At 47.0% G+C, this 25,711-nt stretch overlaps 1 protein-coding gene across 1 annotated transcript; it reads right to left on the bottom strand.

Annotated features, from left to right (window-relative positions):
* Positions 1-311: 311 nt before the first annotated feature.
* On the bottom strand, positions 312-25,711 carry TRPV5 (transient receptor potential cation channel subfamily V member 5). The gene is made up of 15 exons (XM_032401148.1): positions 25,584-25,711; positions 23,268-23,365; positions 22,993-23,115; positions 22,378-22,515; positions 21,990-22,088; positions 21,693-21,868; positions 21,167-21,313; positions 18,803-19,015; positions 7,392-7,478; positions 7,217-7,293; positions 6,814-6,979; positions 6,563-6,629; positions 4,339-4,607; positions 1,259-1,365; positions 312-615 (listed from the first exon to the last, which is right to left on the bottom strand). The coding sequence occupies exons 1-15, from the start codon at positions 25,709-25,711 to the stop codon at positions 312-314; spliced, it is 2,199 nt and encodes a 732-aa protein (XP_032257039.1).

Genomic DNA, 25,711 nt, shown 5'->3' with positions numbered 1-25,711 from the left:
GCATGAGGCAGAAAGAAAGATGATCCACATGTTGGTCTAGCGTCCCTATCTCATGTCTTTGATGGCCAAGTCCAACTTTCCTTGAAGAGATACCTTCTTTTCTCAAGATGTGGGACTTCCAGGAACCCAGGAGCTATGTGGGGCAACAGATGCCCATTGCCCATCTCCAGAAATGCTGATGTGAAGGTGAGACATGGCCTTTAAGAATTATTCTGTTGACCCCCTCCCCACAGTTAACAGGCATGAAAATTAGATACCGTTCCCCATCTAGGCCCACCTGTTTGTCAGGCCAACGGTAACAAGGGTCCTCATCATAAATGATAGATATTGTCCTCTCCATCCCCCTCGCCAAGGTCCAGCCCAAGATTTCCATGTCCCAGGGTGTTACGACGAAGGATCTCCCAGCCCCGGTGACTACTGCTGTGAGATGTGGTCCGGGACAGGGAGGGGGTCAGGGGGGACAGAGAGGCTCTGGCTAGGGTCCCACTTTCAGTCGCAGAAACAGAGGGCTGTTTCTCAGAAAGCTGCTCTTGTCCATCCTCCTTGTCTGAGCCCTTGAAAGCTTCCACGTAGCGAAGCACTCGCAAAGGATTTTGATCATGGTGGTTCTCGACTCTGAGGAGGGCAAAGGGGAATGGACTCAGTTGAGGTGAAGAGAAAAGGAGAGGACAGGGGAAGGAAGGGACCAGAGTCCCAGGATCAAATGAAGGGAAGTGCAGTAGAATGGAGGGTAAAGTGGGATAGAGACCAAAAAGGTAAGCAGTCAGGATTTGGAGAGTAGTGGGGCCTGCGTGTGTGTGTGTGTGTGTGTGTGTGTGTGTGTAATAGTGAACATGAAAGAGAAAATGGGGAGAGAGGGGAGAGCCATGGTCAGGAGCTGAAGGTAGAGTATGGAGAAGGTTAGCTTCAAGGCAAGAATATACTAGAAATGGGGGTCAGGTAGGAACAAGACTAGAAAAAGTTGGGTAGCCCATGCCCACATCTGAGCATGGACACATACATAGCCTCACACACATAACTGCCCTGATGTACTCGCAGCCTGGCATCAGCTATTAGTGGTCTTGTCACCCTCCTCATCAGCTCCACCCACCTCCCTTAAACAGGCTAATGCAGTCTCACTTTATAGAGTGATGATGTCTCCTTTGGATCCAATTGGGGATCTCAGGAATGAAAAGATGTGTGATAAATGTGGAACTGGTCATCCCACTCCCATGGCCTCACACTTGTTGGCAGTTTACCCATATACACTGTCACTCACCGCAGGAACCAGCGGTCCCCCAGCCCATACTGGTACCCGCAGATCCCAGAGCGAGGCCACAGGAAGCGAGGCAGCTTCCTCTCCAGCATCACCGTGGTAGCCACCACCTGGGAGGAGTGAAAGGTAGAGGAAACTCAGCAAGAGTCATGAGGTTTCAGGGGACACTGGAGGCCACCGACATAGGGACCAAGAAGTACCTGTCAGATGGGGATACTAGGGATTGGGGAAGATGACAGTCTTTTAGCCATGCCCTAGCCTGTGCCAGCCATCATGCTATCTGCTTTACTCATCATTCATTGTAAAAGGAGAGAGAGAATATTTTATGAGTGTTTTCAATAAAACCATGACCCCTACATTACTATTCACATTCATAGAAAATGAGTCACTCCAAACTAATTTCATTTGCCTTTTCATAGGAAAGCCATAGACTAGCTATCTTGATTTAAATGAAATGATTAAATAGAATTTCTATGATGGTGGAGATGAAATGATGCCACTGGTGTTTAGGGAATTTGCAGCAAATTAAATACCCATATCCTACAAAGGAAAAGAGTGGGTTAATGACTGTAAACTTGGCAGGGAAAATTCTAGTGGCACATCACATGTTCTGTCCTTTGACCAGCCCTCATTAATTACTTAGATGAAACATAGAAGACAAGCTTATCAAATATGCCTGTGACACAAAACTGGGAGGGATATGTAATATGTGAGGTGACAGAAGCAACATAAAAATGATTTCACCAGACTGGAATGCTGGTCAAAAACCAATAATGTGAAATTTAAGAGAACCAAATGTAAGGTCCTACACATTTATGTTTAAGACCAAAGTATCTGTGTAAGTACAGGAGAATGGCAAAGGAGCTTCACTAATTAAGTTGCATAATAAAGATGCAGGGGTTCTAGTTGATCATGACCTTGATAAGGGCAAATTGTATATTTGCTAAAAGACCTGGCTCAATTTCAGATGCCACTTATACTATAGTGTCCAAAGCAAAGAAAGATATGACCCTCTTTATACTGCATTCCTCCAATCCTATTAGGACCACTCTAGTTTTGCAAGGACCATGATCTTGGTTAGTTGAAGGCACTAGCAATCCTTAAAGTAGCCCAATTCCCCATGTCATGTTCTTCCACTCGATTTCTTACTTGCACCAAGTTCCCTCCAACCTCAGGACTTTCAATCATTTGTTCCCTTTTCCTATACAGCTCTTCTCCTTCTTTATCTTGAAAACGACATTTATGTGTCCTATTGTGCCGTAAGTCAGCCCTCCCACCTTGTTCTGTTAACAGAACCCCTTTCTCTTAGAGCATTGCCCCTTCACCACTCTGTCCATCAGTTAGAGTAGACTGGACTGCACACGGGCCTGGCTAATTAGTCCATTCTTCCTTAAACTCCACCACCACCATCACCACTCTCCAGTCCTTGGCCTTAACCTCAAATTCAGGGATGCACTTATGGCTCAAACCTGTTGCAGTGAGATGGAACTTAGACTGGGTTCTCAGGGGAAAGATGCTCTTTGAGGGGTTACATGTTGCACAGCATCAGGAAGCACACAGAATACAACAGGAAAGGGGCCATTGGAATTGTGCAATGCAGTACATCTGCTCATTCCTCTGAGAATTTGGAGCTTCTAGAAGACATCTCACCAACATGATGGGAGAGACTGACTTAGGAGAGTCTGGATAGGAGAGCAGAAAAGAGAAACTAATGTCATGTGGGAAATGGAGATACAGGCTCTGGCCAGATAGGCCTAGAGCTAGTTTAGTTCTTTAAACTTTCCAGTTATGAGGACCGACACATCCTCCTCCCAATGCCTTTTTTATTTAAGTCTATTTGAGTTTGGTTTTCTGTCCCTGTAGCCAAGAGTCCTGACTGATATAACCCCTAACCTTCATCCCTTTCTCTCATTCTTCTTAACTGACTAATTCTTACCCAAGTTTAGGGGCTCATCTTAAATGCTACTCCATCAGGAAAGCATTTCCTTACTTTCCCATCAGACTGCTCTGTTGCATCCTGTTCTTAGCATCCTCTACTTCTCTGTGACACCTTTACTACTGTAATTGTACAGGCTTCTGGGAAGTCCATTGTTTAACGGCAGTCTTCCCAACCAGACCGTAGGCTCCATGAAGACACAGATGGCATCTGTTGTGTTCATGCTGGTGTCCCCATCTCCTAGACGTTTCCCAACACATTAACAGGCTCTAAGTAATTATTATTAAGTGAATGGAAAGTCTGAGGGGATAAATGATGGCTGTATTCAAATGTCTGAATGGTGTTCATACAGAAGGGTGTGTCCTGTGTTATATGAGAAGAAAAGGCTGGGGCCACAGAATGGAACTGTAGAAAGATAGGTTTCAGCTGAATGCAACATGGACATGTCTAGTTACAAAAACTTTTGAAATAGGACAAAGCTCTCCTCCTCCTAATCACTATCAGAATCCATATGATAATAAGGTCCTAATCAGCATTAAAGAAGATATTAAATTACCCTTTGACCAATGAATAATTAATCTCTGGGTAGGAGCTCAACTAGAGGACCACTAAAGGTACTTCCAACTCTAAAATTGTATTATCCTCAATGATATAAAGAAAAAAATCAGAGAGAAGCAAATAGAAGATAATGTCCAAATTAAAAACTAGAATATATAGGGACACCTGGCTGGCTCAGTCAGTAAAGCATGAGACACAACTCTTAATCTCAGGGTTGTGAGTTCAAGCCCCATGTTGGGTGTAGAGATTACTTAAAAATAAAAAATCTTTAAAAGATAATTAAATTAAAAAAATAAAAACTAGAATATATAAGAATAAGACAATTTCTAGTTCTCACTGGACCCAAGGTTGACTATTAGATCTACTTTTCCCCTGTGATCAATATGTCAGCTCTTGGGTATTGAACCTACCCCTATCATACCATTTTACCCTCCTTTTGTCTCCTCCTCTATCCAAATATATACCTTTGTCGAGGTGACAACCCCACTGGATTATTCTGTGACTCTCCTAAGAGAGTCCATAACATATTCTGCTTTGATTTTTCTCTCCGTACTCTTCCCCTTAGTAAGACTAACACTAATAAACTCACCTGGGCCCTCCAGAGCTCGTCCCGCTCATGGGCCACCCGCCAGTGTGTGTCACCCATCATGGCGATGAATAGGTTGAGCATAAGCAGTGTGGCGATGATGGTGAAGGCAAAGTAGACAATGCCAAACATGAAGGGCAAGTTCACTTCGTAGTTGGCAGGCCCATCAATGACGGTGAGGAAAAGCTCAAAGGTGCTGAACAGTGCCATGGGATAGTCATAGAATTGCCCCAGATTGGCTGGGTCCTCTGTCTGGAAAATGACATAGAACGCTGCTCCGCCCAGGAAGTGGGCATGGAGATGGGGAAACAGGGAGTTATCACAATAAGTATGGGCCTAGTCATATCTCCACATACTTACACATTTGCAGACACACAGATATGCCCATAAATGTAAATATGTGACTGTATGCATGTAAGTCATATTCTACATGTGGACCTGGCTAACCCTGAGATGTCAAATGACCAAGTTCATCACTCTGGACAGTGGTAATATGTAGCCATTTAGCAAAATGTGTATATAAATTATGTGTGTGTATTATAAATATATATATTTGTGTGTATATATATATATATATACACACACACATATAAGATGTGAAAAGCAGTTAGGTGACTTGTTACACACACACAAAATAAGTCACCTAACTGCTTTTCACATCTTAGAAAATAGAATATTTAAAAGATAACTTGTTACAAGAATGCATGGAATCTCCAACAATTTCAAAGAACCAACATATGAAATGACTAAAAGAAAGGCACCTTTAAAAAAAAAAAATCTCAGTGACCTCTAGATAACCATCCACCACTCTGAGATTCCCTGGGTGAGCTTGGACCCTCATGGAGAAAGTTTCCCTGTTCAGTGTATAGCCTGCTGGATAATACTACGCATCCTGGAACTTTAGTACAGCATTAGAACCTTTAAAAGACTCCTGTCCGTATGGGGAACTGAAATATAAACAAAGTGATCTCAAGAATGGAAACAGGGTCTATGACAAAGCATCAAAAAGCAAGTGCAACAACCAAGAAGAGATGGTTTCAGAGATTCTGGGTATAGGACATCTACAGAAAGCTCCTCTGTCATCATGACCTCATTTTGTAATCGGCAAGTCATGATATACATATACTATCTGCAACATATGCATACTATATAACTATACACACATGTTGTGAGCAGTAATTTATGATGTGTGCAGATGGGGTAGAGAGTGCAGAGAAAGAAAATATAAGGAATACTCCAAATAGGCAGACTACCACAGTTTTACCCATTCATAGCTCAGATCTTGGGGCATTTTTTTAGTCTAGTGTGGTGGGAATCCCTGTTAAATGGGAATTCGTAGGACAAGAATAGTGTCCTTTGTACTAAAAGCCATGGTCTTTTAGAGTTGGTGGGGGAGGACTTCAAATACTGCCTAGGACATCCCCTTGTCTTAACGGATGTTTAGTTGCAGACATTAAAGACTGGATTTGAGTTGCCAATCTTACTGCTCTTCCATCTTCTTAGCACCTTTCCCTAAGAACTTCCTCCTACTCGTTCACTGCCCTCACCCTCCCTCTGGCTCTGGCTGTTATTTTCTGACTATGCTCCTCTCTCTACCCTGATGCTCCCCCTCTTCCCCCACCAGTGGCTTGGGCTGAGACTGAGTCCCTGCTCCCTCTTTCCTCAATCTCTCTTTACAGCTCTTTTTCTTCTGTTTTCCTCTCTCATTCTCAAGCTCTCTAAAATCTTTTTTGGTACCTCCTCTTTGAATTCTTTCTTTTTCTCCCAACTGCAATCACACATAGGAAAAAAAAAAAAGTATGTTTCTGTGTTATTGAATTCTCTCAGTTTCTTCTTCTGATGTGTAAACATGGAAGAGTTAAATATTGCACTGTCTCTGTTTGCCCACATAGTTTTCTGAGATCCGCAACTGGCCAGTCTTTCCTATTTCATGGCCCTCTCTCTCCAAAGCCTTTCTTCTATCTCTTCTTTAAAGATCTTGCAGAGCGGTTAGTCAACATGAATATTATTGGCCCATAAATTCAGAGCACATGGTCTCCCTTCTAAGCCAACCTGAGTGACCCTGATCCTATGGATATGAGTGTGCTTTTTCTACTGGGGTGTGGAGCTTCAGTTTCTACTGGGGTGTGGAGCAAAACAGAATACAAATGAGAACTGAGCAAGAGCGAGCCAACTTTCTGAAGAACTGGACCCTATGACCTAGTAGAAGAGGGGACAGTGCTCTTACCTGAGGCAAATCCCAGAATAACCACAGCCATTAGCCAGCAGAAACGCATGAGGTCTCCAAAAATCATCTACAGGAAAGGGAAGGGGAAGGAGGGTGAAGTGACCTCTCTGCAGCCATCCTGCTAGATTGGAGGTCCCCTAGCTCCACTAGATTCACTCAGAGCAGTGTTTTCCTGTGTGCTCTGACTTCCTCACTCTGTCTGGAAAGGTGCTATGGCTGAAGCCAGAGGAAGATTTGGGGAAAGCACTGACCTTCTGGATCATGATGCTGAAGGGACCAAGCATCTGGAATCCTCGAGCGAAGTACATAACACTGCACCAGCCCAGCACCAGGGCAATGGACATGGGCACCATCTCCCCGTTCATGTTGGAGAGCCGCATCACCAGGGTCACCAGCACCATGCAGGCGTAGATGATGCTTGCGGGGGTGGTGGGCAGAGAACAAGGAGTGAGAGAGGAAATACTCTTGGTCCCCTCTAGCATGGTGAAAACTTGGGTAGTACCCCCTCAGGCTTAGTCCTTACACCCAAAACACACATATGAGCCCACTGGAGAGAAATCCCCGGAGTTGAGAGTCAACTGAGGTCTAGGTCCCAGAGAGTAAATGGGAGACCTAGAACAATTCTGGCAAAGACTGAAAGGAAGGGACACTCACATGATGACATGGAATGGTCCCCCGAGGATAGTCTGTCCAAAATATCGAGAAGCACCAACCCTAAGGATGTCTGGGATCTAGGAAGAGGCCAGTAAAACAAAAAGACAATGTAGACTGCAGTTCAGTCTGGGACCCCAGGTGGGTGGCCTTGGCTTGGACCCTGATGGTACCTCACCTCTAGGAGCAGGATGATCACAGCCCCTGTGACGGTCACCAACTCCCCCACCAGACGGATTTTATCCTGCTGAGTCACGTAGGCCTCCTGTGGGGGTAAGTTCAGGGTAAGTACTTTTTGATGGATTAAGAGTCAAATCGTTTTCGGGCAAGTGGTCTAAAGCAAGTGAAGTCCATCTCAGATAAAGAAAAGCTCCCATTACCACCATCAGACCTCCCACCCCCCACCATTGTATTTGTTATTGTGGCTAACTCTGTGATCAGGGCATTAGTCTATGTATCCAAGGCTTAATATACATTGTACATGCTAATAATGTGAGCCACCCCCAGTGGATCACTATAATATATATGGTGAGCAGTAATTTATGATGTGTGTACCAAGGGGCTGAGATCACATTTCAGAGCATCGAGTTAAGAAGGCTAAACCAACAGGAAGAGGTATTAGTGGTTTGGGATGGTTTCAACTATGCTGAAAGTCCAGTTTTTCCAATTTCATTGTGGTCCTTGGAAGATAGACTAGACTATAAACATATCACAGAATTCGATTCCAGAATGGACCCAGAACCAACTAGTTTTAGCAACACCTTCAATAAGCCACTAAATCTCTCTGAGTCTGAGGTTTCTCATCTGTAAAATGGAGACTATAATGCTTTACCTTTCAGTGTTATTGTGGAGATCATATTAGATGATGTATCTGGATATAGTTTAGAAACCAGAAAGCACTATAGATATATTCATTATAGTTTTATTATGATTTGGCAACATAGAAAAGTTCAGAAAAAAGGGTTAGAGACACTGAATTGATTTTAGTTTTGGTAGGGCCCAAAACTTAACTTTAGTTAAGGAAGATCCCTGCCTTATCCTGAGCAGTGGGTATAGAAGATATAGCCCTAAGGTCAAGATAAAAGAAGACCATCCTCCTTATGTGCACGTGATTTCACAGTGAAAGTCTTATACATTACACATATGTAGTGATAGAATTCTACAACAATGATCCTTAACTTCTTTGGGGTTATGAGTCCATTGGAGAGTATCATTAAGACTGTGGACCCTCTTACCGGAAAACTGTGTTCATATATACGTAATCCCCACATGAAGTTGTACAAATAATTTCAACACATTCAAGTACACTTTAGACTTTGAGGAACTCTCTAATCTAAGGTCACCTCTCTGAGTGGTACACCCAAGAAAGGAGTTGAGAGCCCCTGGCACCAATGGGAAAGTTGATGATCTAAGCTAGGAAGGATGTGATCCCTCATTAGGCATAAGGAATGCTAATCATCTCTGCTCTGCTGATAAACTGGAACCTCTAAGCATCCCTCAGCAGGGTACTTTCAGAATGTACTCACTGGTCCAGTGAGAGGCATAGCTTTGAAGTAGGAAGAGATGCTATGTGGTAGGAGGTGATCAATGATATAAAGAAGGTACCTACAAGGAGCCCCATGGTTGCTCAGAAAGTGACAGCTCAGAAGAAGCCAAAGATATAGCCTTCATGGAAGAGTAGGACCAGACTTACCAACAGAGGGTGGAAATGTTTCAGGGAAATCCTATGGGACCAGGAGAGATCAGAAAAAGAGCTGGTGTCTATGTTCCTGGTAAACAATGTGATCTAACAACCTGTGGCTAGACTTCAGTGACTTTGTTGTTGTTGTTTGTTGTTTAAAGAATTGATATTCTCTTGACAAACTGGTCAATTTTATTTTATCATCTAATGGACAATTTCCCTTTTGCCTTGTTTCCAAGGAGGCTCAGAGGTTGTTTGTATGTTTTGTTTTGTTTTGTTTTTGTTTTTGTTTTTGTGCTCTAACTGAATCCCCCCACCTTGGTCCTGAAATTCAATTCATGGACCTTGTTCTTTTTCTTTATTTTAATGTTCTGATAGCATCTCTCTTTATTTTAAAACATTCCAACTCCTTTTGAGAATCAGGTAGTGAGCAGTAGGATAAATAATAAGTATATTAACTATAGAAACAAAATAACATTAAATATAGAAATAAAATAACTGCATCTGTGCCAAATATGTATCTGTACAAAAATTCTGAATTCTTTTTTACAAGTTTGTATCTTGGTTAAATTATGTCTGGAAAACTGCCACCAACCTTTCTTTCTTGACTCAACTAAGTAAAGGAACTGAACAAGTTGGCCTTGAGCATTGTGGGGGATCACAGCGCCCCTAGAGGACGGTGGGAGAGTGGCATCGGCTATTCCCTCAGGAGATGAAAAGGTGAAACCCCAACTGATGGAGAAGGTTGGGGACAGTTTTCACCACAATCTTCTTATGGGGCTTCCCCTCACCACCACCCCTCTGCTTGTGTAACAGATTCCTTTACAAGTAGGAGTTCTGGGGTGCCTGAGTGGTTCAGATGGTTAAGAGACGGACTCTTGGTTTCAGCTCAGGTCATGATCTGAGGGTGGGGAGATCAAGCCCCGTTACGGGGGTTCTGTGCTCAGCAGGGAGTCTGCTTGAGATTCTCTTTCCCTCTCCCTCTGTCCCCCGCCCCAACCCTGAGTTCTCTTTCTCTCCCTCAAATAAAACAAAAACAAAAACAAACCAAGTAGGAGTTCTACACAAGTTCCCCAGTGAGTAACAGGTGTCCCAAGCTTTGTCACAGCTCCACCTGGGATCTGACTGCCCTAAAGTAGCTGCCTCCACAACTCTGTCCCCAAAAGTCCTCTCCCCTAAACCAAGCCACACAGTGCCGCAGTCTCCTGAGGGCTCTCTTCCTCACTGCTGTCCAAGATCACCACACAAGACCCTCATGTAAGGGGTTTTATTTGTCTTTAATTGCTCTCTCTAGAAAGTAAAAGATAATATATATGTGTGAAAGTTGCAATAAAAATAATGGCAACTCATACAACTCAATAGCAAAAAATAACAAACAATCTAATTAAAAACTGGTTGGAGTAACTGAATAAATATTTTTCCAAAGAAGACCTATAATGGAGCATGACATCACCAATCACCAGGGAAATGCTAAACCAAAATGATATATCACCTCACACCTGACAGAATGAATATCATCAAAAAAACAGGGGATAACAATATTGGTGACGATGTGGAGAAAGCGAACTTTTATGTACTGTAGGAATGCAAACTGGTGCAGCCACTATGGAAAACAGTATGGAGGTTCCTCACAAAATTAAAAATACAACCGCCATATGATCCAGCAATCCTACTTCTGGGCATATACCCAGAAGAAATAAAAACAGGATCTTGAAGAGATATCTGCACTCCCATATTCATTGTAGCACTATTCATAATAGCCAAGATATGGAAACAACCTAAGTGTCCATCATTGGATGAGTGGATAAAGAAAATATGGTATATATATATATACACACATACACACACACACATATATATATACACACACAATAAAATATTATTCAGCCACAGAAAAGAAGGAAATGCTGCCATTTGGGACAACATGGATGGACCTTAAGGGCATTATGTTAAGTAAAATAAGCCCAACAGAGAAAGAAAAATACTGCACACGGTGTCACTTATATGTAAAAAAAAAAAAAAAAAAAAAAAAAGTCAAAATCCTAGAAACAGAGAATAGAAAAGTGGTCGCCAGGGATTGTGGAGTGGAATAGGGAGAAGTTGGTAAAAAGGTATAAACTTTTAAAGCTATAAGATGAATAAGACCTAAGAACCTAACGTACAACATGACTATAGTTGGTTATTACACTGTATTATATAACTGAAATTTGCTAAGAGAGGGGTGCCTGGATGGCTCAGTCAGTTAAGTGTCCGACTTTTGGTTTTGGCTCAGGTCATGATCTCAAGGTCATGAGATCAAACCCCGCATGGGGCTCTGCCTTTACTGGGGAGTCTGTGTGAGATTCTCTCTCTCCCTCTGCCCCTCCTGCTTGTGCTCTCCATCTCTCTCTAAAATAAATAAATAAATCTTAAAAAAAAAAAAAAGAAATTTGCTAAGAGAGTAGAATTTAATTGCTCTCACCAAAAACTAACAAAGAAGATAAATATGTGAGGTGATGAGTGTGTTAATGAACTAAACAGTAGGAACCCTTTCACACTGTATACATACTCCAAATCACTGCAATGTACACCCTAAGTATCTTGCAATTTTCTTTGTCAATTATACCTCAATAAAATGAAAAAGTAATGGGCTTTTAAAACACTTTGTTTTTCTTTTGGTTTTAAGGGGAATTCTAATGTTTCACACCGATGTATATAAGGTTGGCTCTCATTTTGGGATAACTCTTTTCAAAGTTGAGATGTTCGCGTTTTAAAAATGGACAGGAGCATTGAATTTTGATGAATGATTTATCAATGTCTATTGAACTGATAACAAGAATTCCCCCTTCATTAACCACCTCTGTGAATTAAACCCTAAACTCAAGCTGGGAATGAGTTTCCTTTGAATTTTTGAGAATTTTATTCCCTGGAGATTGTATTCAAGATTTTCTGTATTGAGAGGCTGAACCACAGGTTTTGGGATTTGTGGTCTTTATGAAAGGGTTTTGGGATCAAGGTTGTGTTTGGCAAAGTAAAGTAGAAGACACTCATTCTCGAGGTCCTGTTCATTCAGTCTCCCAGTTCTCTCTCAAATGCTACCCTTTCCCTCAATTCACAGCACTACTCCCTTAATGCAAACCCATGGCATCTGTCATCCGGTTCCGGTTTACCATGAAGCCATTTCCCTCATTTGCCCCACTCCCCACCATGCTTCTAGACTGGTCTTTCTAAAATGCAAATGTCATCACATGGCTTCTCTGCTCACTACCATTTCTGGTTTCCTGAAGTCTTCAGAATAGAAGTGAAAGGGAGAGGGGTGCCAGTCAGTTAAGCATCGATTCTTGGTTTCAGCTCAGGTCATGATCTCAGGGTCGTGAACTCAAGCCCTATGTGGGGCTCTGTGCTCAGTAGGGAGTCTTCTGGAGATTTTCTCTCTCACTCTGTCCCTCCCCTCACTTGCATGCTCTCTCTTTCTCAAATAAATAACTAAATAAATAAATAAATAAAATCTTTAAAAAAAGGAAATTAAGGGAAGATGGGAATGGGGGTGCTCTCTAGGTCTTTATCATAGCAGAAAGTCCATCGATAATGTCTAAATTTAATCAATGAATAAAGATGGAAGCATATTATTCAGCAGTGTGGAGATAACAACAGGAATGAAAAGCTGAAAGAGGTAAAACTAGTTGCCTCCATGGAATAAGACGTGTGTCAGGAGGGGCCGGCCCCTACGCTGCTGCTCTTCATTATACCTGCCCTCTGATTTTTTAAATCACGTGCCTGTATTCTTTTAATTAGAAGGGCCACTGGGAGATGAGAATTAAAAAAAATAAGACCTGGACTACCACACGTGATGTACAGAACCCTTGCTGGTCTGGCTCCTCCTCCATGTCCCCATGTTCTGTGTGAGGCTCCAGCCACATTGGACTATTGGGGTCCTTGGGTGTTAAGCCAGGCCTTTGCGTGGACTGTGCCCTTTTCTTAAAATGCCCTCCTCCATCATAGTTCCTGGCTCACCTTAAGGCTTAAGAGTCAGGTAATGGCATTCCTCCTGGGGCTCCTCTCCTGCCCCTCCACCCCAGCTCAGGGGTTCTCCCATAGGCACCTGGCACCACTCTGCTTACAGACCTCAGCCAGCACACTGTGATTGTCGGGGTACTCCGTGCCTCACCCGTAATATCAGAGCTCCCTGAGAGCAGGGGCATCTCACCCCTTTTTATCCACAATGCACAGTGCACAGTGTAGTGGAGGCTCCATTGGTTTGAAAGAAGGAAGGAGGGAAAGGAGGGCGTAAGCAGGCAGGGGCAAGCTGAACATGATCTGAGAGTTGCAGAAGGGAGATAAAGAGGGAATCGGGAAGCGGGACTGGGGAAATCCATCTGGAGGCGAATGGGGAAAAGGTCACAAAGAACTGGGCTTTTCCAGGATTTTGAGATTTGTAGTTCAAGGTCACCTAAGAGGGCCTGGCTAATAATGCACTGAGAAAATCCTCTACCTGGCTCCTCTAAAAATAAATGTCTTTCATTAATGACTGGAATTCTTTACATCATCATAAGCCTTGGAATTTCAGGAGTTGTCAACAGCCAAATCCCCTGAGGAGGCTGATCATTCATACTTCATGGAGGTGAGCCTAATGACCTTGCTCTCATTTACCAGCTGGCTGAGCTCATAGCCTTGGAGGAAATGCCCAGAAGGGGTGGGCATAGCAGGGTCAGAGTCACCTGCACCACTGCAGAGATGGGCAGGGAGTGTGGGCAACCCAGAGGAAGTGGGAAGACAGCAGAAACAGTGCTCACATTTCAGTCCTAGACCTTCTTTTCCTCCCCCAGACCCCAGCTGGCAAAGGAATGAAGTTCTCAGAGTCCTGTTGGCTCGTAATGAGGGGTTACTCTGATCCTCCAGAGTGTGCAGGGGTTCCTAACCAGGGCTGCCCCTCACACTCGGCGTCCCTTGTCCTGACAGCAAGAGATGAGGTATAGCTGGACAAAGTTGAGCTTGTGGCAGGCCCTGGGGGGCCCTCAAAGTCCAGAGACATGAGTTTCTCAGGCAATTGGGCCACTAAGAAAGATGACTGGGATCCAGCACATCACTCTGGAGAGAGAAATGACCTAGCCTGGTAGGGAAAGGTGAAGTTTGGAAGTGAAGCAGACCAAATCCCTGATCCCAGGGCTGCCCTTTCCAGCTGAGTGTCTTTGCCAAAGTACTTAACCCCTCCTGGCCTCAGATGGATAGTCTTTAAAATGGTGATATTTTTTCCTTAATAATTAGGGTATCTATGTGGATTAAATGCTGTAAGGCTTTGTCATCCAAAAAGTGGTCCACAGAATCACAACTTCAGCATCCCCCCGCAGCTAGTTAGAAATCTCGGGTCCCACTGGAGCTTTATTGTCAGAATCTGCATTTTAACCAGCTCCCCCAAGCACTGATAAATGCCTGTAAAGTACAAAAAGCAAGCACTCAGCGCATGTTATTTTTACCTACCAGCCTCCCTACTTCTGTTCATCTCTTTTCCTCTTTAATTTGCTATGCTTGTCCCACAATAAAGTGCTTAGGATCCCTGAACAGCATTGTGTAGAGCTGGATGTCAATTGGGTTTTCAAATAGCTGTGGTGCTTTGGGTCATTCAGAGCTTGTGAGGAATAATGACGTGTAGACAAATCAATCCCACTGACCACGACAGGTGGAAGACAATTTTTTTTTTTTTTTTTTTTTGCACAAAGCAAATATTTAATAAATGATTCCTGAATTATTCAATTTGTTTTCTGCTTTCTTAGTTATTCTTAGGACAGTGTTCTTTCTATTCCTTTTTAAAATTTTAATTCCACTATAGTTAAAATCCAGTGTTAAGTTAGTTTCAGGAGTACAATATAGTGATTCAACAATCCCATACATCACCTGGGGCTCATCGAGATAAGTAAGTGTACTCTTTATCCCTTTCACCTATTTTACCCACCCCCTCCGATAACTATCTGTTTGTTTTCCATCGTTAACAGTGGGGGTTTTTTTGTTTGTCTCTTTTCTTTCCTTTGTTTGTTTTGTTTCTTAAATTCCACATGTGAGTGAAGTCCTATGGTATTTGTCTTTCTCTGACTGACTTCTTTCACTTAGCATTATACTCTCTAGCTCTATCCATGTCCTTGCAAATGGCAAGATTTCATTCTTTTAAATGAATGGAAACCTATGAGTCATTCGTGCCACAGTCTGCTCCCTCCCCCCCTGCATCTAATCCATTGTGCTGTAGTGATGCCAACCCCCTGACCCCCAGCCCATCTCTAGGCTAACCCACCATTATTTCTTGCTGCTGAACCATAACAGCCTCTTAACTGGTCTCCCCACATCCACTCTGGTGTCCTCAAATCTGTTCTCCACCTTACAAATTTTTTTTTCTAAATCAAATGTCTTGTTAAGTCCCTCCCCTATTTAAAATCCTTCTGAGCTTCCCATTACCTTTGGCATAGAAAGTAAAATCTTCAAGATGGCCTGCAAGGCCCTTCAGGATTTGAGCAGGGTCTGCCTGGACAACCTCATCTGGCAGCTCCCGCCCAGCCCAGCTCCTGTGCTCTAGCTCTTCTTTCGGTTCTCAGATGTTGGCCAAGTTCTTCCTGCGGCAGGGTTTTTTTGGGTGCATGCTTACTGCCTAGGACTAACTCCCCCCTTTAGCTGGTATATTCCTCGGGGAAGCCGCCTCTGGCTTTTCAGCATGCCTAGGCCCCTATTACAAGCTCTCATAGCATCCTGTCCTTTTTCTTGTCATACGAAACCATAATGTGATTTGTAACGATCACAGGTTGTGATGAAATATCTATTCATTTACCTAAGGTAAACCAGTCTGTAGACTCCAAAAGGGCAGAGATCACGTGTGTTTTGCTCAGACCGTGTTGAATTCCTAATGCCTACAACAATGTCCAGGCTCTATAGGCTCTCTATGATTATTTGCTTAATGAACAAATTAGTGAAATGTTTTTGGGAAAAGGGCAGGAGAGAGATCGAGGAAATCTTCAGGAGACAAAGAGGAATTTCAACGAGAGAGCATTGCCCTCTTGCTGAACAGCACATCAGGAATCTAAAGGATCAGAGGGATTGACTTAAGACTGGAAAGTTGTAGATGAATAGGTATCAGAAACAAAAGCCAGTAGTTCTCAGCCCTGGCTGAATATTAGGATCACTCAAAGAGTTCTTAAAAAGACCCTTGACAGGGGGCCTCAGCCTCAGACATTCTGATTTATTAGAAACTAGTATGGTTACCAGTTTCCCATCTTGGTTAAAAGCCACCAATCTAGTAAGAGGTAGGATCTGTGCAAGGTCAAACAACTATTTGGTTTCAGAGTTAGGACTAAAACCCAAGCCACCCGACCCCTACACTTGGCGCTTTCTGCTCACCTGGAAACCCAAGAGAACTAGCATTACAGTGCATATCGTTCTGCCTAAACCAAGTAGACATTGAATGGAGATAGGAAATCAACTCAATTAATAGAGTTCTTAGGAAACTCTGGAAAAGCACAACTTTTATGGCTGAACAATGAGGCACCTTAGAGTGTAGTAACCCCCTAAGATATCTCTAAAACTGGACAGACACACTCACTCCATCCTCATTTCTGTCTGCATTTCTGTCATTTGCGCCGCTGCAATGAACAGACGAGTTTTTCCTCTCGTTTCAACTGTCCTGAGAAGGTGATGCTGGGCTGCTCTCATGGAACCCGGTAACTTCTCTGGATCCCATGAGATCCACAGAGGAAGTCCTTCAGTGACTGAGAGCCCTGTGCATCCAAATTTATTAGTATAATTGGATAGTAAAGCACTCATTTGTCTAAGATAAAGCTCCATGGGCTAACCAACATGTCAACAATTATATTAATCAAGTCAAGACACTACTGGTGCATTTTCATTTTTCTAAGACTCTCAAGTAATAAAAAGTAGGGAAAAAAAGGGAGAATTTCCTATTATTTAACAAGCCTGGTACATTGTGAAAGCGGGATCTTTCAGATCATGGTGATAAGTTCAGGAGCCCCTGATATTATCCAGATGGGCTTACCACTGAGTAAGAGGACATAGATATTCCAGAAACTCAGGACAAGGCTCAAGGAGGAACGCCAAATGGTAGGGAGCTTCCACTGGTGGTCCTCGCTACCTGAACCCCTTCCAAAAGCATTCTTAATCTCTGAGCCCCTCTCTCCCACCAGGAAAAGAACATTTGAAAGTTAAGAGTCTCCTATTTGGCCTAAAGTATCTATTATCTGGGTGGAAGACAAAAGGGTAAAGATGGTAAGGGTGGGGGAGGAAAGAAGAGGAAAAAAAGAAAGAAGGAAGGAGAGGTGCTCCCAGCTATAATTATGCTCCACCTAGTCCTGCAGCAAGGGGGAGGGGATCTTCTAAACAGAGACTATCTGGATCAAAGGAACAGGTTAGTCCTGTGCCAAAGAGAAAGGGGGCACGTAGAGAAGAGACTCCGAGTAATCAATTGTTCAGCATCACCCAACTCTTAGGCCAGAATACTATCTACATTCTAAATCCAGAAAATCCCAGGTAAGCTTAAGACAAAGGAGGACTGGGAAAACAACACATCTGAGAAATAGGGCCTGGAAGGTTGGAAAAGCCCAGCTGCCCTCAACTCATTCATGTGTATGAGTCTTCCCCCTTTCTAGTCCCTCGCCCACCCCACTGGGCCATCTCCTCAATGTCCTTACTTCCCCCTCTGTGGGTTCCATACTGGGGCCAACCTTCATGCCCAGTTTGAGACGCATGGGACACAACCTCCCCCCAGCACACTGGTGCCCACCCAAGGCAGCCCCACCACACTCAGGATCATCCTCCCCAGACAGCAAATCCGACTCCGTCAGAGACTGGCTCTGGATCCATGAGCACACTATATATACTGAGAGGCAGTTACAGAAGCAAGAGAGATGGAGTGTCTTGACCTACTCTGGGGTTCAGTGAGGCTCTACTCTGTTGCTTCTCTGTGCCTTCCACTAACTTGACTCAGGGTTTTTGCTCCTTGACTGGGCAAGCGGCTTATGTCCTCTTTCTGACCCAAACGATCCCTCTTCCTAGCCTAGGCTGCATCATACCTGTAGCTGGCCCAGCCTGGGTGGAACATAAGTCTCCAGTCACCTAGCTCTTACTTGCTTGGAAAAATTCTTCTTCCTCTGTCTTTTGCTGTCTGCCCATGTACATGCACTCAATTTTGGCTATCTCAGGTCACTGGGACAACAAGTTTGGTTACCCATGAATGGTAAACCAACCCAATGCAGCCATACTTGACCACGTACGCTCGGGAGCACTCACTAGAGTCTACTCATTTGTCACCCACAAAGGAGAGTTTGCTCCCTTCAACAGCAGACTCTCAGAGCTCCTCTACACCTCTACTGAGCCATCCTCACCACCCTGGGTCTCTGAAGGACATACAGAATGGCAAGCCCACAGGCGTCAAAGGAACCTCAAAAATTATTTACTTCCACCCGCTACTTAATCCAGGCATCCTTCTTCAGCAGATCCGACAGGTGGTCAGACAGCAGACACATTATTGCCAACGCCCTCATATTGACAGAGGAGAATACAGGCCAGGAGGGATGTCTGTGTTGCTCTCACAGACCAGAAATGGACTCAGAAATGGACTTAGAGCACAATTTTCCTCCCTTTAGAACAATAGGCTTTGCAAATTACAAGGAAGTTGACAAATGTATGGTGTTCATAATACCAAGCGTTCTTTCAGGGTTAGTGAGAAAAACCACAGCAGCTCCTTGGACAAGTGCACTTTTGCTCATTAGGTCGCCTTTTTTAGTCTCCTATCTCATGCCTGATTTGTGTCTGGGTGATCAGGAGCCTGCAGCTGCTGGAGCTCAGTGCGTAGTGCCTTTCCCGACTTCCCCCTCTGCTCTCCGAGCACCCGCTCCCCCTGCTACCACTCCCTTCCATCCCCTTCCAAGAAGCGTCACCTGCAGTAATTTCTGTTGGAAGACGGTGTTATCCCGGGGGTCTGTGCGGTTGCCCATGCGGAACTTGAGGGGGCGGTAGATGCAGCACGTGGTGAAGCAGATCATATAGAGCGTGTACAAGGCGCCCAGAATGTAGAAGTACCGCTGCCCGTATTTCTTCCACTTGAAGCTCACCAGCTGCTTCACTGGGGTCTGCTCTAGGATCTGGCGAGCCTGGCATGGAAGGAGAGCATAGATGGGGGTGACCAGTGTAGTGAGGCGTGCGGGATTTCCCACCGGGTCCCAGAAGGCAGGGCACTAACAGCGCCATCGTCTTTCATTCGGTTAGCTAGCCATTTCATTTTCAGACAACTAGTAAATTTCCACTCTACGCTGAGCCTCGTGTGAGTGCTGCAGGGGAACTGTCGTAGAAGTAAAACAAGGCACTCGAGCACCAGTGAAGTTTTGAGGGATGAGCGGTAGTTAGTAGAGTGAAGAGAGGGAGCTAGAGAAGATCTTCCCATGAAGTAGCGGCAGTTGCCAAGGCAGGGAGGTGGGAAAGGTCATCTGCAAACGCAAGCTAGGTGTGTCTGGGGACATGAGAGGACATGTGGGGAGTGGCGGGCAGGAGTCATAAGGGGGTAATATAGATGAGAGGCAGACCAGGGCACATTCTGAATGCCACAGTCAGGAGTTTGAATGATCTTTCCGAATGCAGTGGGGAGCATTGGGGGGTTCAAGCAAGGAAGCAGTCACATTTGCTCTGCAAGTGTTGTGGATGGGAGAGGAGCAATACAGGCACAGGGGGTTGGATGTGGCCATAATCTAAGCCCCCAGGGTGGGCTGGGGCTCTGATGTAAGTACATGGTGATGTAAGTACATTGTTTAAGCACAAACAAGAGAGGGGGATGGAGGGGATGAGGCACCTGAGAAAGTAAGAAAAGTCGAATTCAAAGCATAGCTGCAGGAATTAACCATTAGCAAAAAGAATATCTTTTCCAATGAACCCAGAGGGAAGGAGAGGCAGTGGGCAGTTTCTGAGATGTTTGGCAGGTCAGGGCAGGAAGTGGAAGCAGCTCCATCCAGAGAGCCTCTGTTTTTACCATAATGTGGGAGTCTGGACTTCTGATGGAGCTAAGGGGGAGAGCTGGGAGGGATGTAAGCGGGGCTCGAAATTTTGAGGGAAGGGAAAAGTAGTTAATCAAGGCAAGAATAAAACCTGTTGGAGAACACTGAGAGCTCACTGAAACTGGGGACCCAGGATTTGTGCTGGCACAATTCATGCAGAGGGATTGAGGTTCTTTTTTTTAGATTGATTGATTGATTGATTTGACAGAGTGAGAGAGAGAGAGAGCATAAGTAGGGGGTGTGGCAGGCAGAGGGAGAGGTAGAAACAGACTCCTCGCTGAGCAGGGAGCCCGGGGCGGGGCTCGATCCCAGGACCCTGGGATCATGACCTGAGCCGAAGGCAGATGCTTAACGACTGAGCCACCCAGGCACCCCAGAGGGCCTGGGGTTCTAATTTCTAAGAAATCCTGCTTGAAGTTTATTTGTTTCCAGGAATATTCTCTGAGCAAAATCATACAAACTGGCCTTTCAAGTTTTCTTCTGTCTGTCACTACTAACAATTGTCTGAGCTTTACGGTCCTAGAAGCGTTCCTAGGATTGTCGTGTCGCAGATAAACAATGGAAATTATATCTTGTCACTATTTTGGAGGTTCCTGAGGGCTCGAAGCATTATCTCCTCTCTACTAGAGTCTTCAACAAATTTCCCTTTCCTGCCTGTAACTCAGTTCAGTACTATCTGAATGGTGTGACTTGTTTCCCCCTCTCTGGAAAGCTCTCTTTTTCTTCTTTCTGGTGATTTCAAACTCCCCCTTGAAGACTCAGCTCAAGCCCTTCCTCTGTGACATCTTCTCTGGCCCATACAGTACAAGTTGCTTGACCTCCATTTTGTTGCCACTGTGCATAATCCAGACCTCTCTGATGGCATATGTTGTACCCATTGCAATTACTAAGGACAGTGACCAGAATTTGAGGAAGCAGACTGACAGGAACTGTGATTTATTTCTGTAGTCTCAGTTCCTCATACAGCAGATGGGACTCAAAAGGTGCTCAATGTGGAGTGAATGAATGAATGATAGGAAGCGACTTCCATTTGGAGAGGTCTTCAGCTAAAACATTAGTATGACAAAGGTAAGCAGAGGGGCTGTAGATGGGCGAGGGAAAATGCCGTCAGACTGGACTTTTCTCCCAAGCGCCACATGGTTCTGTTCTCATCCCCAACTATTAAAAGGCAGGGAAGTGTCTGGACCCAGGATCTAAGGAAAGGGACAGGCTTTGCTCAGCTACTTGACAGCCCCTGGTCCGCTGTGGCATCCGTACCTCTCGCTTCTTGGAGGAAACCACGAGCTCAAGAAAGGACACATCCTCTCCCCAGGAGTCGATCTCCGTGAGGTCATACAGAGTGGACGTCAGCGGTCCGTACGTCCACTGGATGTGCTTCCGCTTCTGCATCAGGTGCTGGAACATCTGGGAGGACACAGCGGGGAGTCGGAGGGTCAGTGGGAGGAGCGGCCGCGGGAACCACGCCACCCAAGAGGGCCGCTGCCCGCTCCTCGGCACTAACGGGCAGTCAGCGATCCCCACGCCTCTGGTGCGGGAACCTCCTTCTGTTTCTGCTTCTCCTTCTTTCCCACAGACCCTCTAAAGATCGGAGAGAAGAGGACAGGCCAAGGGAACAGCACTTCGGGTCACCAGAGCAGAGCTCCGGGAGCGCCGTTCTCCAAGCCCCCGGGCAGGGAGGCTGCGTGGTTAGCGGCGGAGTGCGCGGTAAGGGACGCCGCCCTGGGGGCGCTCGGGAAGAAGGGTCTTTAGGAGGACGCCGTAGGGCCGGGGCAGCGTCCCTCACCACAGTGTTGCCCTCCACTCCGGCCAGCTTGAAGGGGGTGAGACCCTGGTGATTGGGCACGAGGTCCAGGGACTGCAGGTGGTCCCCGCGCCCGTCGTAGGAGAGCAGCAGGTTGTACATCTGGCAGGCAAAGGTCTTGTTGGGCTGGAGGATGAGGATGTGCAGCACGGTGTTTCCTGCGGGCGGGACGCGGTGTCGCGTGGCCGTCGCACCCAAGGCCCTGCCGCTGCCCTGCCCACCCGGGGCCCTGCCCTCACGGCCCCCGGCATCCAGCTCCCCTCACGACCCAGCTCTTACCCAGGGAGTCCTGGGCGCGGATGTCAGCTCCGTGCTCAATGAGCAGCCTCACGATCTCCTCACTGCCCACGCAGGCAGCAAAAGACAAAGGGTGCTCCCCTGTGGACACCGAGGGCGCCGTGGCGTGAGTGCCCGATGGGACGGGCAGTGTCCCTGAGCGACCGCCTCCTTGCCCCCCACGTCTCAGCTCTGGGCTTGGTGACACTTGTCAGCAGAACCAGAGGCAGGGAGGGAGCAAGCGCCGTGGGGAGAACCGGCTCTGGCCTTAAGCCCTGTAAGGCCTGACCCCTTCCAGCTTTCCCAGGGCCGGAGCCTGCCTCAGCCCCCCTGCCTTTGCTCTTGCCCGCCTCCCCGCGCCCCCTCCTGCCAGCCCTGGCCCTGCTCCCACCGAAGTAGATGAGGTTGCGGGGGCTGCGGCGGAAAGCTGTGCCCGTAGCTCTTGCAGAGACGCTGGCGCCGTGGGCAAGCAGGGCTCGCACCAGGTTCACGTTCTGGTTCACGATGGCTATGTGCAGTGCAGTCTGACCTGGCCCAGAGACAGCTCTCAGTCACGGGGTGTGGCCCAGTTCTCCCAGGGACACAGCATCCCACCGGCAGACAGGAGGTCCCTGACAGGTCCTGGCATAGATTTCTGCCCTTGGCCCAGCATGGTGGCCTGGGACTGAGGGCGATTAGTCCCATAGGCTGTCCACCTCACTGTCCCCAACTCTTGACTATTGTGGGTAAGGGGTATATGTGATCATTCTAACGTTGCTGTGAGAGAAACAGAGTTTTGTCCTTCAGGGAACATGAGAGGAGTTGAAAGGAAATAAGGAAGGGCTAAAGAAAGTCCCAGATGCTAAAGGCCAAGACCAGGACCTCTACATTCCTTCCAACTCAAGGGCAACCTTCCTGAACCTTCTGTCACCCCTTCCCAGCACCCCCATCAGAGGCCCAGGTTAAGAGGTGACATCAGCCCCTCCCATACCTGTCTCCGCCTTGAATTACTGCGCAGACTCCTCACCTACAAATGGCTCACACGAGGCAGGCTCCTTGGCCAGCTCCGGGGCCGCCTCCAGCAGCACCAGGGCCACTTCAAGGCTGTCGTAGAGTGCCGCGATATGCAGCGCCGTCTCCCCCAAGGCTCCTGGAGCGGGGTAAGACAGGGGCGTCAAGCACTGCCCGGAGCCCCTCGGGGAAGGGGCTCCAGCTGCAAGTACTGTCCACCAGCCCTGCAGAACTCCTCAGCGCTGCAGGCCCTTCCGGCCCTCCTCCCGTCACACTCCAGCTGCGTCCCACCTCTCTGCCGGAAGTCACAGTTTCGGTCCAGCAGAAGCTTCTTCAGGACACACAGGTCATTTTCCTTGGCTGCCTGGAGCAGCGGAGACTCTTGGATCCTGGGAGAAGATGAACATGAGTCAGGTGGAGGCAGAATCACAGAGAGGCCAAGGGCAGAGAGAGGATCAGAGACGTTCTCTACGTGGAACAGACACGAGTCACACAAGGTGCGCAGTAACACTCTGGAAAGAGTTGTTTGTTGGAATCTAGCTGAGGGTCAGACTGGGTTGAGAGCCGGGCTCAGGGGTCCCCCTGTGGCTGCATCATCACCAGCTCTTCCCAGTTGGGGGCGGGGGAGGCGGAGGGTGCTCAAGGCTCAGGTGGGTGGGAGACTCTGTGGGGGGCAGAAGGCCTGGGCTGCTGAGCCAGTGGCCCTGGCGACCCTGACAGGAGGCCATCAGGCCTGGCCTGGCTGAATCCATCTTAGCTGAGTAAATGTTTTCACCCCTGCTCCCAGGCCTGCTGAACCAGCTCTCCTTGGGCAAGGGGAACTTTGAGACACCAGAGGGGCAGAGAGGCAAAAATGGGCCAGTTGTTGGGACTTGGGAGATTTACAAGCTGCCAAAATTCCAGATACCCCTCCGGGCTGTTTAGATACATACCCCTGTTGTCGGGGGGAGGGAGAGTTCTGGTGTGGGGTACAGATGATCTAGTCCTTCTGTGTTTTACCTTGTTCCTGCCTGAGGAGGAGCATAGCCTCGGGCTTCTCTGGGAGTGGGAGAAACCCTGTGGAGACATCCAACCTGAGGCACCTCTTGTCAATTAATCTTTGTTTCTCCTCGCTGAGCCAAACAAGAGATAAAGCTGAAGCCCATCCTGCTGGGCAAACACGTGGGGGCTCCCAAGGTGAACACAAGGCAGGTGAGGGTCATGAGGGAGAGATGAAAGGCAGACAAACAGACTGACCAGTGCTTCCCATGATGTCCGCAAGCCCCCAGATTCTCTCTTCCCATTGTCCTGTGAGCCAGGGGGAAGAACTTTTTTATTTAAAGAAGCTTTTTATCTTAAAGGTGGAGCTCGAGTCTGTCTGTTAGAAAAGTACTCTCAGGAGGGACCAGCAGAGTAGGGGCCAGCCCCCTCCCCATCTCACCTAGTGGGAGTCCGCCCAGCTCAGGGCAACCAGGGCTAGGGTTCCAGAGTTTCCTCCTCTTCCAAGGGTACTGCACACAGCCCTAGCAGCCAGGCCTCTAGCCCACCGCTGTCTGCAGAGGGGAGGTCCAGAACCCAGCTCTCTCTCTAAGATGGCCCTACTCTCACCCAGAAGTTTGGAGGGAGGTGGGGAGGCCAAAGGTTCCCTCACAGGGCCTGGGGTGGGGGTTGGTGAGCAAGCAGGGAGCTTTTCCCAAATGAGGGCTTAGAGTGTACCCAGGGCCAGCTGCACAATTTGTGAGGCCCAGTGCAAAATGAAAATGCAGGACTCCTTGTTCAAAAATGAAGCATTTCAAGTTGACAACAGCAGCTCATTAAACCAAGGGATCTTGTGCCACTGTAGAGGCCACCCGCACATGAAGCCAGCCCTGGCTGGCCCCCAGACCTGTTAATGTCTGCTCACCCAATCCCTAGGCAGCTCTCTGATGGGCGACCAGTTCCCCAAATGCTCGGAGGCAGAGGCCCACCTGCAGGATGGGTCCCTGCCCTGGCCATTCCTCCATAAAATGATCTGTCCCCAGGTGTACCAGCCCCACCTGACCTGAAGGCGTCCCAGGGGCAGGCACAGGCCTCATTCAATCTCTGTGTCCTCAGGATAAGGACTGGATACAGTAGACTCTCAATAAAAGGTAGATAAACTGAGTTTCCCTTATCAGCTGGTCAGCTCCAGATGTAATACAAAGCAGAACTCTCCTCCCCTTTTGCACACAGTCAACTTTCATTCATACTCGTGGGAATTCCTCACTCTTTCTCAAGGCAACAAGTCTTCAAAACCCTGCAGGATCTCATGCCTTCCCCCAGTAACTTGTTCCCCCTCAGCCTGCACCTGCCTCTCTCCGCGGTCAGGCTTCCTCAGTCCGGTCCCTTTCTGTCCCCCGCACCCCTCCGCCACCAGGCGGGCAGGTGAGAGCTGTGGTGTGATTTTGTCCCTGGCTTTGAATCTGCATTGAGTCTCCTCCTGCCCTGCCCATGAAAAGAGGCAGCTGGGGTTTGTAACGAGTGGGCTGGGTACAGCCCGGTGCCTGGCATTGAATGTCAGGTTGCTCCAAGGGGGAGATACACCCGCATGGATCGGAGGGCTTGGAGGTCAGTGAGGGGTGGGATGCAGCGTGACTTGGGGCAGCCTACCTCTTCTGTTGCAGCATGTGGGCCTCGTCCACGTGCTGATCCCAGTCCTGCTCTCTGACCAGCCAGGAGGCCAGCAGTTTCTGGAGTTGGACCCAGGGTCCCTCTGCCTTAGGTGGAGGAGCCCCCAT

This window comes from Phoca vitulina, unplaced genomic scaffold, assembly GCF_004348235.1.
Source record: "Phoca vitulina isolate PV1807 unplaced genomic scaffold, GSC_HSeal_1.0 scaffold4, whole genome shotgun sequence".
Classification (NCBI taxonomy): Eukaryota; Metazoa; Chordata; class Mammalia; order Carnivora; family Phocidae; genus Phoca; species Phoca vitulina.
Note: the sequence above shows the minus strand (reverse complement) of the source record. Positions and strands in the feature narration are given on the sequence as shown.

Excerpts from the sequence above, each read along its gene's own strand:
- TRPV5 (XM_032401148.1), bottom strand. The coding sequence starts at position 25,711 with ATGGGGGCTCCTCCACCTAAGGCAGAGGGACCCTGGGTCCAACTCCAG. Across the intron at positions 21,314-21,692 it reads GAGTGGAGGGCAACACTGTG|ATGTTCCAGCACCTGATGCA; the intron begins GTGAGGGACGCT and ends GTGTCCTCCCAG. Across the intron at positions 7,479-18,802 it reads TCCAACAGAAATTACTGCAG|GAGGCCTACGTGACTCAGCA; the intron begins GTGACGCTTCTT and ends TTACCCCCACAG.